The sequence below is a fragment of the Mytilus californianus genome, unplaced genomic scaffold (genome assembly GCF_021869535.1).
Source record: "Mytilus californianus isolate M0D057914Y unplaced genomic scaffold, xbMytCali1.0.p SCAF_11, whole genome shotgun sequence".
In the NCBI taxonomy this organism is placed as follows: Eukaryota; Metazoa; Mollusca; class Bivalvia; order Mytilida; family Mytilidae; genus Mytilus; species Mytilus californianus.
In genome coordinates, this window is record NW_026262593.1 from 51,450,264 (window position 1) to 51,469,220 (window position 18,957).

The following is an 18,957-nucleotide window of genomic DNA, read 5'->3' on the forward strand; positions in this document are numbered from 1 at the left end:
GAAATTGTTGAGCAAGTACAAATGCATATATTGATGGGAGTGTCTGATTTTCTTTATAAAACAATAACCCGAATATGGATTGAAATCCTCTTCCAGTGCAACATTTTGTTGACTAAAGAGATGATTTGTAGAGTTTGTGAATAACAACATACTGTGAAAATTTGTAATATGTGGGTTTCAATGTTCGTGGTTTGAACAAAAGGTACATATTCTAGGGTTGTGTGTTGACTGTTGTCTCACTATTTTTGACATTTTTATCTATTATGTATGTTTGTTTTGTTAACACATTGTTGTCAATATAATGGAATTTAATGCAACTGTCATACAAGTGAAAGGTCTAGCTAGCTATAAAACCAGGTTTAATCGACCATTTTCTGCATAAGAAAATGCCTGTACCAAGTCAGGAATATGACAGTTGTTTTCCATACATTTGATGTGTTTGAGCTTTTGATTTTGCCAATTGTTAAAGGACTTTCCGTTTTGAATTTTCCTTGGAGTACGGTATTTTTGTGGTTTTACCTTCCACTAGCTAGGACTTTTGTGTTGACATGAAATGTAACTGATATGCTCATTTTCGAAACAGTCGCTGTTTACGAAATGTTGATTCACTCGAAACAGATGGGGTTTTCTTTTCCAAGGCATAGATTGCTTTACCCGTTTAGGGTATCAATATCTGATTTTGTCTTCTAACTGTTTTGTTTGGAAAGTCACTGATGAGTCCTATATAGACAAAAGTTTTATCTGGCGTAAGGAACTATGTGTCTGGTATCTTTCATGAGTTTTGTTTTAGCAACTGCTTAATGTGCATCTATATTAGCATTGTTCCGACAAATCTATGACCACAAGATCAATGACACATTTAATCAATATTCTTTGCTAAGTTTTACGTCTAAGTTTTGTTCTCAGATACTACATTTTGGCCAATGATAGGCTGAAGGCTGAGTTTAATAAATTTATTAGCATGTGGCGTTGGTTATTTACATTCGTTTATTTACAGCAAGAAGAACCATATGTTAGCCGACGCTGAACAAGATGGTAATGGTAAAACTATTGATGAAAGGAATTTATTTCACGGTACTGATTCTTTAAATACCTGCCGAGGTATTTGTACTAATAATTTTGACTTCAGAACAAGTGGTCGCAATGCGACTGTATATGGTGAAGGTTCGTATTTTGCTGTCCGTGCCAGAACAAGCCATACATATACACAAGCAGATTTGCCTACAGACATTCGATTCATGTTTAGAGCCAAAATCTTGGTAGGGCAGTTTACAGTAGGTAATCCTTCCCTCCGTCGACCTCCAGAAATTCCTGGGCAGGTTCATAAGTTGTATGATTCTTGTGTGGATGACGTTCAAGATCCAAAAATATTTGTTGTGTTTGATAGAAATCAGTGCTACCCTGATTACCTGATTATGTACACTGACAGAGAGACAATGCCTCCTGTGGAAAAACCTGATGCGGCTCCAAATAACACTGAAAATCCATTAAATGGTGTGGATCCATTAGTTCATCGTAATCAAGCAAGAAGTTCAACTTCTACAACAATACAACGATCCCTTCAGTCACCTCCTGGTGATGCTGAAAGTTCCCCGGTAGTTGCAATAGCACGTTTCGTTGAGGGTCGAAAAAGAAAAGATGATAATTGTGTTCTGCAGTAAATAAAACTTCTGAGGATCATTTTGCCATGATGGCATGGTATATTTTGATGGGTGATTTTTTTCAAGTTGCATATCTAATTATATTGTTCTTTTCCAATGAAACTATATTGCCTTTCACTGTTACGTGTATAAGTGATTCGCTTACATCCATATAATGTATGTGCAATTTTGTTTTGAAAAATGCTTGCCTGATTTATCATATATATATATATATGTTTGTTTATTTTTAAGTTTTATAGTTTTAAGTTTATGATATATTTGTAAACATGATCTGACTCTGTGGAAAGCAGTCGATATGTTTACTTTTTGTCTAAACTGGATGCGTCAAATTTGAAAATCAGTTTTGATGCTGCTACAAGGGTATGGTAGTTAACTCACTTCTGCTGTCTGTATTTAGCAGTTTCAGTTAGACTACAAGGAGAAAATGATGAACATGCTTAGCCCATTTATTTTAAGAATCTATTCGGTTTTAAATTAGAAAGGAAAGATTTACATGTTCGTTCCATTTATTTGATTACTCGTTTCAGTTTGTAAGGGAAGATAATTTATTATTTAGAGAGTTCAATACTTTCAAGAAGAGATTGTGGTAGTTTGCGGTAATGTTTTGACCGATTATATGATTACAGGTAACTGATTTTGACAATTACTGACAATTGTGAACAGATGTTGTTCGATACAGTTGTATTAATTAGTTTGTTTTTTGTTTATTCATTATTAACTTCACATAAAACTATAGTTGTCCTTAGAAACGAGATATATTTTTCTATATTTCAAACTAGATATTCTAAAATCTTTTCATTTTTATAAAAGATTGTATTATATATAAACATATTTATTGCTCTGATCCCCTAAAGTATTGATTTTTTCCACTTTTTTAATCATTTTGATTATATCCATGTAATTTGTATGTACTCTTTTTTAATGTTGTCTTATTGTTATATTTTGTCTCTTAAAAATCATATGAATTAAAATCAAAATATAGGATTTATCTGTTAACATGATTAATTTCTTTGACAGTAGTATCTGTGTTTACTTTTTTCTACACTTGTCGATGAACATAAAGTTGTATTATTATACTGGATACTTGGCTGTAGTTTTGGTAAGACCAGCTAAGGAGAAAATGGTGAACATGCTTAGCAAATTAATTTTAAGAATTTGTTCGGTTTTGAATTAGAAATGAAAGATTTAAATGTTCGTTCCATTTATTTTATTTATCATTTCCGTTTGAAAGGGAAGTTAATTAATCATTTAGAGAATTCAATACTTTCATTCAAGAAGAGCTTGTGGTAGTTTTCAGTAATGTTTTGACCAATTATTTGACAATTGTGAAATCATTTTGTTCGTTACTGCTGTATTCATTAGTTCGTTTTTTTTTTATTATTCATTATTAACTTCACATAAAACTATAGTTGTCCTTAGAAATGAGATATATTTTTCTAATTTTAAATCTAGATGTTTTTCAAATCTTTTCATTTTTATGAAAGGTTGTATTACATATAATCATATTTATTGCTCTGATCCCCCTGTTTTTTTCCACTTTTTTAATCTTTTTGATTACATCCATGTAATGTGTATGTAGTTTTTTTAATGTTGTCTTATTGTTATATATTTTCTGTTTAAATCATGTTTTAAAATCAAACTATATTATTTATCTGTAAACATGATTAATTTCTTTGACAGTAGTATCTGTGTTTACTATTTTTATCTAAACTTGTCGATAAACATAAATTTGTATTAATATACTTGATACTTAGCTATCGTAACAAACTCACTTAGACTGCTGGTGAAACTGTTACAGTTTTGGTAGGGCCAGCAACCAGAAGAAAAAAATCCCACGTATAGAACATTCCTTAAACCAATCTCCTCAATAAGAAATGCAAGTGAATTAGTAAAGAGCTGTATGCTATATAAAACGTGTTTGTGGCCTATGACCGTCAAATGAAAATTAATTCTAACACTACATGTATGGTAATGAAAAAATTAACTTTTTAAGGATATCATAATTATTCCAACAGATTTAAATCATAGTTTCATGCAAGTATTTAACACACACACATATACATTTACATAGCGAGTTTTTATAAATTGCAATATTAAATATTCATACAAGTATATCCCGGCTTAAACTGCAATTTGATTTTTTACCTTGACATGAGATATGAACCCACATCCCCTGCAAAATAAAATAAAGATCAAATTGGTGATTAATGTTGAAATATGAACAAATCTAGTATTATATAATTGTTATCCGGGCTTCACAGTGGATATGGTCTCAAATTTCCTGTGAGAACCTTGAATATCATATATTATTATATACTTAGAGTAAATAACTTATAATTTTTTCAGTATGATAATAGCATTAAATTTACGTGAATTCCATATTTTCCGAAATAGTGCTTAGCGGGCTGATATGAAAAAATAATCAACTGCATCCGGCTAATATCGCATGCTTTTCCGTAACGTTATCGCATGGCATTCCGGCGTTACTCGGCAAATTCCAGATAATACATCTCAATGATTGGTTTTCAGTGAAAAACATAACAAAATAGGGTACAAAACAAATATTAGGAAGCAGGAAAATATATTATGTAAAATGCAAAACAAGTGATACAATAAATTCATTTTTCAAAGTTTCCAGCATAATTTAGCAAGTTACTTTTCAAATATTGAATTTCCTAACAGTGTTCATTTTGTTTTGTTGAATATTTTTTTATCGTGAATATAAAAAATATATCATACTGTTGGTTTTTTTTTCCTCTGTTGATGCATATAATAGAAAGATTTCATATCGGATGTATTACATTTTGCGTCCGTCGTCCATAAACTTTTCATTTTTTGAACTTCTACTTGAGAACCACTTTAAAGGATCAATATATTAAACTGTTATTTTTCTCCATTGTTGAAGCATATGATAAAAAGATCATAACATGTCATTTTTCATATCAGATGTGTTATCAGCCCTCGGTCAATATCAGCCCTCGAACCTTTGGCTTTTGGGCTGATATTGTACCTTGGGCTGATAAAACATATGATATGAAAAATGCCATGAAATAATCTGATATTATTATCTGATTAGGTTTCTTCTTATCTTGATTATTTGGCCTCAACTTATCATTAAGTGACTGATTAAGACTGACAAGTGTGATAGTATTGTTTTTGCAATCATTTTTCTTTCTTTTTATCGAATTTCACACTGAAATATGTTTTGCTTTAGAAATGAGTTTAATTTTTCAAAAATTTTTTTTTACGAAATTATCCAGACATCGGACAATAAAACTATTGCATTGCAAAATCTTTCAAACAATAATAGAGTTAAATGTTTTTGTATTAAAGAAATATATATTTCTTGTAAATATATTTTAGGAACTCTCTGAAGTTTCAACAATTTCTTAAAAATTCAAAAACCTGTAATAATAGCCATAATGAAAAAGTAAAGGACAATGGACATTTAAAGCCTCATTGTATCCTTAAACTAGACAAAATTTACTCACAAGAGCATGTTTTTTTTATATAAAAGGTCTGGAAATAAATTTTTGTGGAAACAAATATTAAAATTTTAACTGTCATTCACATGCTTGAATGGTCATATGACAGATATTTTATAAATGTTACAAACTTTGCTAAATGTTCATGGCTTCTTTCAGTTGGGAAAGTCACTTCTAAATTAATATCAGTCAAGAACAGCCAGTTGAAGGGTTTTTTTTGAGATATTTTCTTTCTTTAAAATCGGTTTTATTCAGAAATGTTGCGTTCAGACAATCTAGGACCATTCCGTATTCGTTTTCAGTTAATTTAGTTTATCGTTGTATGATAAATTTGAAGTCAAGTAAAAAAGATAACTGAATGCTCTAAAAATATACTCAACAGATCTTAATCGCCTGTAAGCTAATGGTCTGAATAGTATTGAACACACCAAAGCATATATGTCTGAAGATTGACTGAAAGACTGAACAAGACTTACTATTTATATGTTGGTCTCTAAGACCTGTTCAATTCAAATTGTCCATTTGAGTTCAATATCGATTTACTAGTAAGTAGTTCAATTGAATTTGTATAAGCCCTGTCACCAATTGATTAGAGGGATATTCGTGCAATTTAATTTTAAATAGATATAAATTAAATGAATTGTCAGAATAATATGTACGCAATTGTATTTGTGTTTTTCACAATGAATTTGGACTGTGATGATTGGAGGTTATAATTATACAATACTTACAGTATTGTAGGCTTTGTTTGTTAAAATTTACAATTAGTTTTTGAGTTACAATAAATAATTAATATCATGAAATTTCGAGTTGTGTATCTGATTGATGAAAACATTTGATAACATGCAATCTGTACGTTTTTTCATGTACACATTATGGACATGATTTAAAAAAAACCAACTAGAATCATCCTTTTATCAATTGTAAAAAAAACTAAGGTTTGAACTCACTCAGGCAAATTTTACCTTATATCGATTTGGCTATTATTGTTATGTTCGTTTAGGTCACATATATATATATGTATCTTCAACTGTTTCTGTTCTTATACATCCCTGACTTTCAAATATTTGGCTTTGCGCATTCTCAATTAATGAATAAAATGTATTGATTGCTGTTTTTCATTTTTTGCACTTCAACTGACTGCTATTAATAGTGATGGGTTAAGTGCAACAGCTTACACTCGTGTGCATTTGATCAACACATGTTGGGTTAAGTGCAACATCTTACACTCGTGTGTATTTGATCAACACATGTTGGGTTAAGTGCAACAGCTTACACTCGTTGGCATTTGATCAATACAAATGATTTGTTCTTGGCCCTGACATTAAACAGAGTTCAAGCACCCTTTCAACAGAGAAGGTGAAAACATATGGAAGAATATGACGCGAGACTCGACCTATATGGTACCAACAAATGTGTTAGAAAGGTTATCCGTGAATGAATAAAATGTCTTAAGTAAGGAACTTTCTGTAAAACTTCATCGTGTAAATAAGCAGTTTTAGGTAATAGTGTTCACAAAATGACTTAATAATACCTCTTTCAATTTGAGAAATGCCTCTGTTCTTTGATTTGTTATAATGAGCTTATTTAAATTTTCAATATCTTTATTGCTTTGTTTTTTGGTAATATTGATTATTAGGTTTTCGTTCTTCTTGTTACATGTACATAAAAATTGAAATTTAGCATATGTGACATAATCACGATTGAGTCATTTCTTTTAGTGAGTTCGATTGTTCATGGTAGTGGAGCGGCAAATGCTGAAGAAAACGCGTAGTTTTCGAGTTTAAATTACCTGAATACATGCTGGAATTTCAATGTCTTAAACTTTTTATCGATTATTCTACTTCATAAAATTGTTTGTCGTAAAAGTCAAATATGGTGCAAATGATTTGAAAACCTTCTTTACTGACGTTGCCAAACTTTCATAGAAGACCCCACTGCTGTTTCGGTAGACAAATATCATAATTGAGTCCTTTTGTAACATGATTTGTGAACGAAATTAGTAAATATGGTTACTTTTGAACTTCATACATTATAAGGCATTTTTAACAATGTATTTGTAACTCAGAGAGCATCTGAAAATTGTGAAACATAACACAAAAAAATTACCGTATTCACTACTAGTAGCATTATTTGCACGTGCAGTAAATGAATTCACCATAGATTCCGGGATTGAAATTTTGTACGCAAGACGCGCGTTGCGTCTACAAAAGACTTATCAGCGATGTTCGAATTAAAAAGTTAAAAAGGCCAAAGTAAAGGTGTGTTTTAAAGGAAAAACTGTAAAGCCGTCGCATAATACACCAATTGCCCCGATTTACTTTTTGAAGTTATTTAGCTATAAGCTAAATAATGGGTTAAACATCTGCATTTTACCACACTTTCATTCCGGATACACTGCACACATGAACCGATACTGTTGTGGTTTTTAGTTATAAGATCAGATAAGGCAATTTACGAAGGTCATTTGTAGTTATTAACACGTGTATTTTTAATTATTTTAGAAATTCAGAAGCCTTTCCATTTATCTATGCTGTTAGATATTGTTATTTAGTCGTGTTTGTTAAATTTAAACGTGAAAGTGGTAAACATTTTACTGTGCGTATGATTTGTATGTGTGTTCGGTTTTTTGTATGTTCAAGTAAATGACCAAATACACTAGTTCGTTATAACAAGCTCTGTCCGATGCCAAAAAAAGGCGCTTTGAATGTGGAGTTGACAAACGCATTATCTGCAATTCTGTATTTGATGAAATTTTTAGTATAGTAACAGAATCTGGTTGGAAAAGTATGATATATGCAGCAGCATTGATACGTGATGATTTAGGTCGTCAAAAGCAGGACATTCTGGATTGTACCAGGTTATTGAAGGTCTTCTGGTTCAAGATTAGTAACGATTCTTTCTGTTTCTCGAAAAAAAAATATTTTTTGCGTTTTCTTAGATATGTCACACCAAATTTAACCGACAAATTTGATTTGCCGTTTTTATGGTTTCAAAACACTTTGTATATGGCTAGTTGCTTTATTGACTACGTTGTAACCAAGAATAGCAGATACATGTACCAAAATGATATTCCATATGCTTTTAAAGATGTGCTATGTGTGGTGGAAGAGACGTGAAGGGTAGAATCGCTATCAAAATTGATGATACTGATGTGATGTTCTTGTTCTGTCTGTACATTTCTACCTGATGCTTAAAATACAAGTATGAGTTCACATTGGTTAAATTGGAATATTGAAGGATAATGGGCGATTGATGCAAGTTCACTCCATCGTATTGTCTCTTAAACCATTGCCATCGAAATCCTGCTGTTCTTACATGCCTTGAGTGAATATGATTCCACATCAAGTGGGTTTTTATAATCTGAAAAAATAGAATATTCAGCCTCCTAACGACAAAATCAAGCATCTTCTGTAATCCTGTAGCATTAACACACAGTGATATTGATAGTGATTTAAGAGATGCTGCTAGGGTGTTTGATATTGCGTTGTACGACTCAAAATACAAGTTAAAGAAATCCCACAACAATTCAAATTTGCTAGGATATCAGCTGGCTATAAATAAAGATAAAAGTCTTATAAAGCTTCCGGCATCTGCGTCATTGGTTAAGCAGCCATACTACGTGAAGCAAAGCAAAGTTCGGGTGTCGGAAAATGTAGCCAACCCAAATAAGGGCACCCCATGAGAGTTTGAATGGGAAATTTAGTTAGGACCAGCTTCCTTTGCAGGACAAATGGCATCAGACTTTCTACAAGACTTTATATGTTCGTGCAAGAGGAAAAGGTATGCCAGGCAGCATGCGTTTGCAAGGAGCAGGGTATTTCTTCCATGGATTTGTGTAGGTAGTTGCTGATGACTGATAAAATATCATGAACATAAATAATTGGAAATAATGTCTAACTACATTGAGGTGTTCGCAGTTCAGTTTGTATTTGAATTTTAACTTGCTATAATTTTTTCGACGTTTCATTTTGTATGAAATCGGTCATCTTATTTTTTTTATTTTTCATAATCAGCGTGCATTCATTACTTTTATATCAAATGAACATTTATCGTAGTTGTAGATTCAATAACTCTCGAAACTGGCATCGACTGAAAGGTTATCGTGTATTGAGACTAACAGTGGGAACTTTATATCCAAAAAACTCAGTGAAATGTCGAATCCTGAAAAACTGAGACAAAATTTAACATGCCTTCAAATGTTGTTTGATTTGTTCACTTATGTTTATCGGATACTCTGTTACATTGTAATACCTATTATTCTACAATGTATGAATATCTTGTCCAGAAATGTTATCTGTCCAGGTCGCAGATCTAGGTTATTATGTTACTGTACTTTTTAGGCTTCGGAATTTCTATAAAACGTGTTACCTTCGAAAAAGTTGAATGATTTCTGATGTCATGTGAAAATATAAAAATCATATCGGAACTTTTGCAATGATACTTAATACTTATTGTATAATTTATTGAATAGGTTATTCATTTCGAAAAAAAAGCAGTGGATTGTTTCTCTAGTTGGAAATTGGATTTTTAAGTGATGGCCTTTGATCTTGATGTAAGGCATGATTGTACCAGCTTTTATATTTACGACATATATTTTCAAAAAGTACTTGATTTAAGCTTTTCAATGAGCTATTATGATATCATGAGGTCTTTAGTCAATTCAAATTTCTAAATGTGTCCTCTCCGCCGCTCCACTAATGGTAGGTGATGAATTCCGTACTAGATGTGCCTGGTCTCATTCAATATGGAGGTCAGGTGTTTCCTATTACTAGTTTACTATATATTGAAGGGATTTAAGACTTTAGACACCTGTCAACTGTTATAGCGTTTTACATTTATCTACTTAAATTGAATTTTTACGATGAAAATAACACTTATAAGTGTGGTTCATCGAAAGGGCTGGTAACACAACTTTTAACAAATAACAAAATACGGACACAGAATTTACAAATGGGACATTGAAAACCCAGATGTCGAAGAAAAACTGACAACGTTATAACAAAAAACTAACGACGACAAAAAGACAAACTAGTTAATATACAAAACATTACATACACCTTATTTGAACTTTGGTGGATAGTTGTCTCATTGGCAATCATACCACATCTCCTTATTTTATATAACAAACAAAACAGAGCAGCCAAAACTAATGACCAAAACCTGGGGGCGCTTTCATGTTCTCTTGAAGGGTAAGCAAATCCTGCTCTTCTAGTAACTATCATTATGTTTCACAAACAACTGGTTAATTGTTCTCATTCTATATATAAACAACAGTGTGCACGTTGAAATGTCTCGCTTGCTTTACCTATCACGACTGAAATTATGTTGAAATTGTGTTTTATGAAGGTTGTACATATTAAATTAATATCATCAATGATCAATGTTTATAAGGTCAACATCAGATGAACCCTGACAGACATTTCCACCTTACAATTATACCATCATTGACCATGGGCCAAAACATATTGCTTATAGTGTCTGATAAACGTACGAAAAAATGAAAAATAACAATAATTTATGAACCATGATAATGAGGTCAAGGTCAGATGAACCCTGCCAAACATAAATGTTCTCCATATAATCATTCCATACACCAAATATAATTGACCTATTGCTTATAGAATCTTATAAATGGACAAAACAATGAACACTAAACATTGACCATCAGACCATGAAAATTAGATCAAGGTCAGATGAAACCGACTAGACAGACACGTACACCTTACAATAATTCCATACACCAAATATAGTGACCCTTTTGCTTATAGTATCTGACTAATAGTCCAAATCAGAAAAAAAAAACAATGATCAATAAACAACCTATGATCTCGTGACATGTTCTGTAACCAAAGAATGCATAAACCTTTATATAAAATCCGCAGACACAAATAAACTCTGGATCAGGAGTTGAAGCCTAATTAAATTATACTACAAAATGTTTTAAATTATGGAAAAAATTAACAGAGCTGCTGTAGGACAGAACACAAGCAAACACAGAATTACGTTATCGTAGAACTACACATTTGTATTCAGAGACCCTCACACTTTGTCAACGTATATGTGTTCCACCGAACAGAAGTTCCCCTGGAAACTTTGTTGTTACCAATGCCATAATATCTGTTCCTGTTGAAACAAATATTCTATACACTTTATCCCGTTAGGAACAAATACTGTTTTTTTTTTGTTCCGTGGAATGTTACAGAATATTTTTTTTACTTGGAACTTATATTATGAAGGAACTTCTCCAACCTCAAGAGTTATTATACCATTATGACTCTCACAACACGCACCCTGGTTGAGATATTATTTCTTAACCACTGTGGAATTTTTATTTCGGTGCCAAAATGTAATCAGTCAGAACATGTCTCAAATCAGGCACCTCTGTGTTTCAGGTACAAGTCAAATTGGCACCTGGTCAATTCAGCACCTATAGAAAAAGTCAAATCGGCACCTATTTAAAGTCATTTTAGCATTTGGTTATTCAACTGGCACCTATTATTTTTTACCTTTATTATTTTCTTATTATTTGAGAATTTTTTATTGATTTTTGTTTTTTATTATTTATATATTTTTTAGCAAAACTTACAATTTCAGAGGTTTATTTCGTACATTGTTAAAAACTCAGCATATGTAATCAAGCAGTCAGTACTTATATGTAAAATAAACAATAATCAGTTGGCTTTCTGTTTGAAGTTTTCTCAATTCTCTATAAATAATGTTTTGCTTGGTAATTACTTTAAAACTTATGAACTTATATCAATTACAAACAATACTGAGTAACAAATTAAGTTTTTTGTTTTATTAGTATTTAGGTAGTTTTTGATCTTTAATAATAAAAAAAAAACTAAACTAAGAAGCCATTTTACAAGCTGTTGTGTAAAATCCACAGATGAAGATACAAACTAATTTAAGCATTGTAATTTAAATTGGGCTTTTTTTTCTTTCTGTCTTTCCTGTCTACTTAAAATATAAAATGAATAATGTTGACACCAATCTTGTAGCCCATGTTTACTAGTAATGTTCAGACCCCATTGTAATGAAATAGAGATTCATTATATCCCCATTGTTTATAACTAAGTTTCGATAGGCCCTTTCTCGGTTTTTGCAGTCATGTTGAATAGGGGGCAGATGTCATAGTGGAAGTAAAAATGGTTTGAAAAATACAGGAAAACATCATTGAAACAGAACAGTTCAAATTGAGAATGGAAAAGGGGAATGTGTCAAAGAGACAAGAACCCGACCAAAGAGCAGAAGGCCACCTATGGGTCTTGAACATAGCGAGAAAATCCTGTGTACTAGTTCAGTAAAAATGGACGATGCTTGGAAACATGCATAGGATTTCCCGTACTTTCACACTATTTCCACCTCTATCCAAATAAAGAGCTGCGCCATGAGCGCATGATACGCCCGTCGCTTTTCAAAGAATAAAGTTCCATAACTCCTCAGTGTCATTTCAGAAATTTATAAAAAAAACTTAAGGGAGGTTTTTTTAATAGATATAAACTAGTCACCAAAGTTTCATGAAAACTGCTCAAAGCATTTTTGCGAAAACTGGGAAATCCTCCTTTTCAAATGAACGAAATCCCATCACTCGGAAACGTAAAATCTGAAATTTATAAAAATTGAAAGGGAGCTCACGTCAATAGATATAAACAATTCACAAACGTTTCATGCAAATTGGTTAAAGCGTTTTTGAGTTATTGTCCGACAATATTGACGAAAGACGGACGGACGGACGGACGGACAACGGTATACCATAATACGTCCCGTAAACGGGCGTATAAAAATCTGCCCCTATTCAAAATGGTTGCAATAACCGTGAAGTGGCCTATTGGAGCTTCTGTTACGCGCAACAAATATGTGTTGCCACCTCAAGTGGAAAAAATTCATGGGGAAAAAAGGAATCGTCAATAGCAGCAGTCAGGGGTAATACTTATACTAGTCAATTTTATTTACTTGAAGATATAAGTAAAACTGTAAGATTTTTCATTTTATTTTCAAGGTTTGAATCATCTCCCATTAATCTTCTCCAAAAACTTACTTATACAAGTAGTTTTTTTTACAATGTCTCCTTAAACTGTCAATTTTTGGGAGGTCAAAACATGCCTTAACAGAATGAACAGAATTTTGCTGGTCTGGTGATTAGTTTTCAATAAGAGCATGTTGAGTTCAACCTTTTACCTCAAGAACTAAATAAAGAAATCCATATACTATAATATGAATATAAAACACAGGTTCATTCCTAGTTAATACTAAATTCATAAAAATAAATTAAAATATACTTTTATATTATAAGGTAATCTGGCGCAATACCCGAAAGGGTATTCGCTATTTAACTCTATTTAGTAGTAGAAGAAATCCATTGAGCAAACATGTTAAGTTACTGCGCAAGGCCTTCAGAGACTTGTAAGTGAGCAGTGTTTTGAAGATACATTATGTAACAGACAAATGAGATTTTCATTGTGCATTGTCCATGAAATTATACTTTTATGAATAAGTAAAGACAATATTAATAGCAGACAATTAAACACTACATTAGAGAAATGTAGTCAAGAGAAATTCGAGAGTACAAGAAAAATATGCCTTTTTTAATTGTTTAAGTAAATAACATCTCAACGTCTAATATAACTCTTCCTCAAAAATAATTTACCTGTACCAGTAAATAAAAGACACTTCTATAGATAAGTATTACCCCTGACTGAATAGTTTATACTTGTAAATCATAATGTTAATTTTGGGTACCGAAATAACTACCTCGGGTGCCGAATTAACCAGGTCCCGAATTGACTAGGTGCGGAATTGACTATAACGGGTGTCAATTTGACCAGATTCTGAAGTGACTATAATTCATGTTTAGACGTCAGAGCTAAAGAAGATCTTCCCTCGCCTCAAGTTAATATTGATGCCTAATTTTCATTCTTGCCAGTATTTTTTTTTTCTATAGAAGAATTGACAAATATGGCCGTGTTTACCCCACAAAATTTACTCTAAGTACAGACAAACCTGTGCACCTAGAAAAGTTTTATGCATTGCAGGAACTAGATAAATAAAATTTGAATGCATTTTATGTTTCAGAAAATTAAACACTTAACTGGAATTTGAGATTCCCTTTTTTAAGCTTGAAGAAAGTAATAAAAGAATAACCAAAACACCAGAGTTTCATTTGATATGGTCCACTCATTTACACAAATTAAATCACCTATTGTTTTGCAGATATCTATTGTCCATCTATTGTCCAGTTAATCTATACAACTCACTACAATTAATTATATAGGGGAACATCTCAAACATTTTTCAAACTTGGATTATTTTGGCACATTCTGTGGGAACGAAAAAAAAAGGAACCTCATCATCCGGAAAGATTTATATTTTTCTGAAACATAAAATGTATTTTAAATTTAATTTTCTAGTTCCTGCCATTCCTCAAAACTTTTCCAGGTGCACAGGTTTGTCTGTACTTGGAGTATAATGTGTGGTGCAAATACGATATTAGCCAATACTTGATTTGAATACTAAAAAGTACGCTGGTTTCTATTTAAATTTGAATATTGTTTAAATATTTATAGTGAGCTTCTTGTACTATTTTGCATAGTCAATTAGCTATAGAAATATAATTATGGAATATTGAACCGGTTTACGATCATCATATTATTGGTTTAATGAGTATCATGAGGGTAGGAATGCCCATTACCGTCAGGCGTCTTACTCAAACGGTCATTTTCGGTTAAAAGGTTACCGTGATTCGTCAAAATATCCTTATCGTGATTCGTCAGAGGTCTCAAATAATTATCGTTACCGTTATTTTTGGAAAAAAATTAACGTGATTCGTCAAAATCAGTACATTTTTTTATCGTCTAAAAGAAAGTGTACATTTTATCGTCATGAACCAAACATTACCATTAACATCATTTGGCAAGAATTTTTACCATTGTTCGTCATGAAGGTACACCCATTACGACCCTCTATTATCAAATTGTGGTTTACTCTGGATTCAAGTTGATAAAGTAACCGAGTCCACTAGAAACAGAAGTGAAAGTAGAATCGCAAAGGTTGATATTTATAGATAAACACCACTGTGATAAACATTTGAGAGTAAGAAAACAATTACCTTCTACACAATAATTCGCCAAAAACGACATTAAACCATTACAGATACTTACAGTAGTTGAGGTTGGTTCACAATTGGGGGATGGGGTATTAATATATGTGTTCCCCATGGAACAAAACTATGGATAATTACAGTTCTTGGGAACAATTTTCCTGGAACTAAAACATCAGATATGGTTTCCTCATATTTGTTCTTTTAAAGAAAGAGTGTCATGATTTTTTACACCTGATTGCATCTTTATAATTACTGCTCACCTCACCTGTGTATGACATTTACCTGGACGTGAAGTACATACAAAGAAGGCACTGGCTACGATTATGTTGGAAACATAATAATAACAAAAAAAAAGTTATTGTTACTTAAGACACTAGTTGTAAGTTTTGACATTTGCCGACATCTTTAGCTTCAACTGAGATGAGTCGATTTTCATTTTCATCATCCAGATGTTTTGTCATTGTAGTTTCGTTCTTATTGTCAATAGTACATGCTTTTTTGAACAATTCATCAAATACTCCACCTGATTTTGAAACGAAATTACGTACTTCATGGATACATTAGCTTTAATTATGATTGATTGTTAACATATGTTTGTTTTTCATAACAGAAGTTCCCCTGGAAACTGTTATAAACATGTTATCGTGTGTGGAACAAATATCCTTTACCTTGTTATCGGTAAGGAACATAATTTCAATGAGTCAACTATGCACTAAATGATAAAATAATAATTGTGTCTGAACATCAATAGGTCTGTACATGGTGTACTTCATATCAAAGTAAAAATATGTGTTTTATTGCAGTGTTTAGTCTCTAAATTTTGTTGGGTCAAAATGATCATTTTTGATGCAAGGTTTTTATTCTGTAGTTAGTCACCACTTCGATGTTAACATGTATATCTATTATATAGTCAATTTTATAAATTTACTGTTTGCAAAGTATGAATTATTCTAAATACCAAGGATTTTCTTATCCCAGGCATATAACCTTAGCCGTATTTGGCACAACTTTTTGAACTTTTGGTCCTCAATGCTCTTCAACTTTGTACTTGTTTTGGCTTTCGAACTTTTTTAATCTGAGCGTCACTGATGGGTCTTGTGTAGACGAAACGCGCGTCTGGCGTATTATATTATAAGCCTGGTACCTTTTGGTAGCTATTATTTGTGTGTGTCTCTGTCCTGTATGTTTTCCCATTTATTTGAATTGTAGTCCTGTCATGTAATCTTGTCATTTTAATGTTATATTTAACATTGCCATAAAAGCGGAAGGTTTGGCTAGCCACAAAACCAGGTTCAACCCACCATTTTTTCTTAAAATGTCCTGCACTAAGTGAGGAAAATGGCCATTGTTATATTATAGTTCGTTTCTGTGTGTGTTGCATTTTGGTGTTGTGTTTTTGTTGTGTCGTTGTTCTCCTCTTATATTTGATGTGTTTCGCTCAGTTTTAGTTTGTAACCCGGATTTGTTTTTTTCTCAATCGATTTATGAATTTCGAATAGCGGTATACTACTGTTGCCTTTATTCGACGAACCTAACCATGTTCTCGTCCTAATATGCATATAATATTTTCCACTGTACATTTAACACTAATCTATTCAATGAAAACATGCTAACACATATAAATTAATGAACACAAAAATATCTTGCGAACTAGGTTATTGGAAAGATATGAAAATGGAAGGGAATTTGATGAGAAAACTGAATTTATGCATATGCAGTGATAAAATCATCACATTACTTTCTGATTGGATTTATTAATTATTTGAATATGAACTGAGACGATGAACAAGAACACAATGATAGAGTGAAGGTGAGTTCAAATTGTAAATGAAGCTTATTGAAAATATCTTTTATAGATCAATAATCAAAAGAAGATAACTAGTTCTATCTCTACTTTATATCAAATGAGGGATGGATGATACGGCTTATCTCCCAATAAAATGTATCTACAAGATATTGTTTTTCAAATTTTATTTAATATATCAGGATCTAATTTAAATCGTGGTCTGTTATCACTATAGAAGATATGTTACAAGACATAGTAGAAAGACTTTGAAGTTAAAAGTTTCATCGCAACTCTTAAATGTTTAGGCTACCCTGGGACGTAATTCTATTCCTAGGGTTACCTGCTAAATTGTGTTTGTGTATTGTCTTTTTGATTGAGTAAAGCAATTTCAATTGATATTTTAGTGTGTGTCTTTTTATGTTGTAATGTTATACCACTGTTTCAGGTAAGGCTGAAGGTTGACGCCTGTCAAAACTTGAAACCCCGCTGCATTTTTTATTCACTTGTCCTAAGTCTGAAGCCTGTTGTTCAGTGGTTGTCGTTTGTTAGTGTGGTTCATACGTGTTTCTCGTTTCTCGTTTTTAATATAGATTAGATCGTTGGTTTCCTGTTTTAATTGTTTTACACTAGTCTTTCTGGGGCCATTTGTAGCTTGCTATTCGGTGTAAGCCAAGGCTCCGTGTTGAAGGCCGTACTTTGACCTATAATTGTTTACTTTTTATTACAGATTGTGACTTAGATGGATAGTTTTCTCATTGGCTCTCATACCACATCTTTTTATTTATATTGGCTATATTTAAGTAAGTCACTTTAGTATTTATGCACTCTTGGCCTTCACTTTTGTGGGTTTTAGTGTTCCGATAAAGATAAATACAGAAAAACGCTTCGAACACGCAATATTTTTAACCTGCTATTTTTCTTTTCTTTTTTTTTTTTTTTTTTTGATTGCCCATTTTGATTTGATGAAACACATTGCAATTCGGGAGGAATTCGGATGAATTGAAAGCGTTGGAGATACTTGTAAGCAATTGTAGTTTACCGATGTACAAATCTAAATACACAAATCAAGATAATAAACAAAAATAGAGAGAATCACATGTACTCCAAAAGGAAAAGGAAGGAGACCAGGTGCGTCAAGTTGGTAGGCGTCTCCTACTACACATGCATCTGCGGCCATGCGAATCCACACTCAGTAAAATTTTATACAATGAATAAAATGATAGATTATACGACTTTTGTGGTATCTAAAGATTTAAAACTTTCGAAAACATGTCGCTAGTGAGACACAGACATATTGTTTCGGTCAACGAATTAGTGATAGCGACCATAAAACTTATGTATTGTTGATTTCAGTATAGTCACATTTCGAACTTTTCTGAACTGTGTAGTACGGTCTTCAGTACGTTTTATATTTCAATCACGGTACCCTTAAATACAAGATATATTCACAGCTTTTATAAATGATTTTTTATTGTTTATTTTTTATTAGTTAGTTTTCGTAACGGTTGTATTTGAAATTGTGTATGTTCCTGCATTAATTTTTTTAATGATGATTTTAAGTACAATCCGGTTAATTTAACATTATGGTACTGTTAACACATTTAGTTTTAGAATAACGTTATCTATATCATCAACATTTTTTAATCAAAGTTATTTAAATGTGTGTGGTAATTTTTATTGCCTCGTCTTGACGGAGTCAAAAAGATACACAGGTATGCAAGTTTCGGTCTCGGCGGCAGCGGCGTCGCCAATAATGTTTTAGTTTGTCATGAGGTCAGTTTCTGATGAACCACTCATAGTACGTTAATGATATTTGGTATGCAGCTGTATTACCATTGTCATATCAAAATCAATTTGTTTATTAAGTTCAGTTTATTTATCATTATAATGACCTTAGTCAGTTACAAAATCAAAACGACT

At 32.1% G+C, this 18,957-nt stretch overlaps 2 protein-coding genes across 3 annotated transcripts in view; both read left to right on the top strand.

The window, feature by feature from the left end:
- LOC127720282 (uncharacterized) overlaps positions 1-18,957 on the top strand; it is a 53,922-nt gene that overhangs the window by 13,505 nt on the left and 21,460 nt on the right. Inside the window, exon 7 of one of the 2 annotated variants that reach the window (XM_052226793.1) lies at positions 998-4,395. The exons of the other annotated variant lie outside the window; for it this stretch is intronic. Coding sequence (XP_052082753.1) covers positions 998-1,661 — 664 coding nt within the window. The 3' untranslated portion in view covers positions 1,662-4,395. Of the gene's footprint in view, positions 1-997; positions 4,396-18,957 lie in introns of those variants that run through there. 2 annotated transcript variants of the gene reach the window in all.
- Positions 15,173-18,957, top strand: part of LOC127720280 (uncharacterized) — a 123,714-nt gene continuing 119,929 nt past the window's right edge. The window contains exon 1 of the mRNA XM_052226791.1: positions 15,173-15,241. The gene's annotated coding sequence lies outside the window, so the exon portion shown is untranslated. The remainder of the gene's footprint in view (positions 15,242-18,957) is intronic.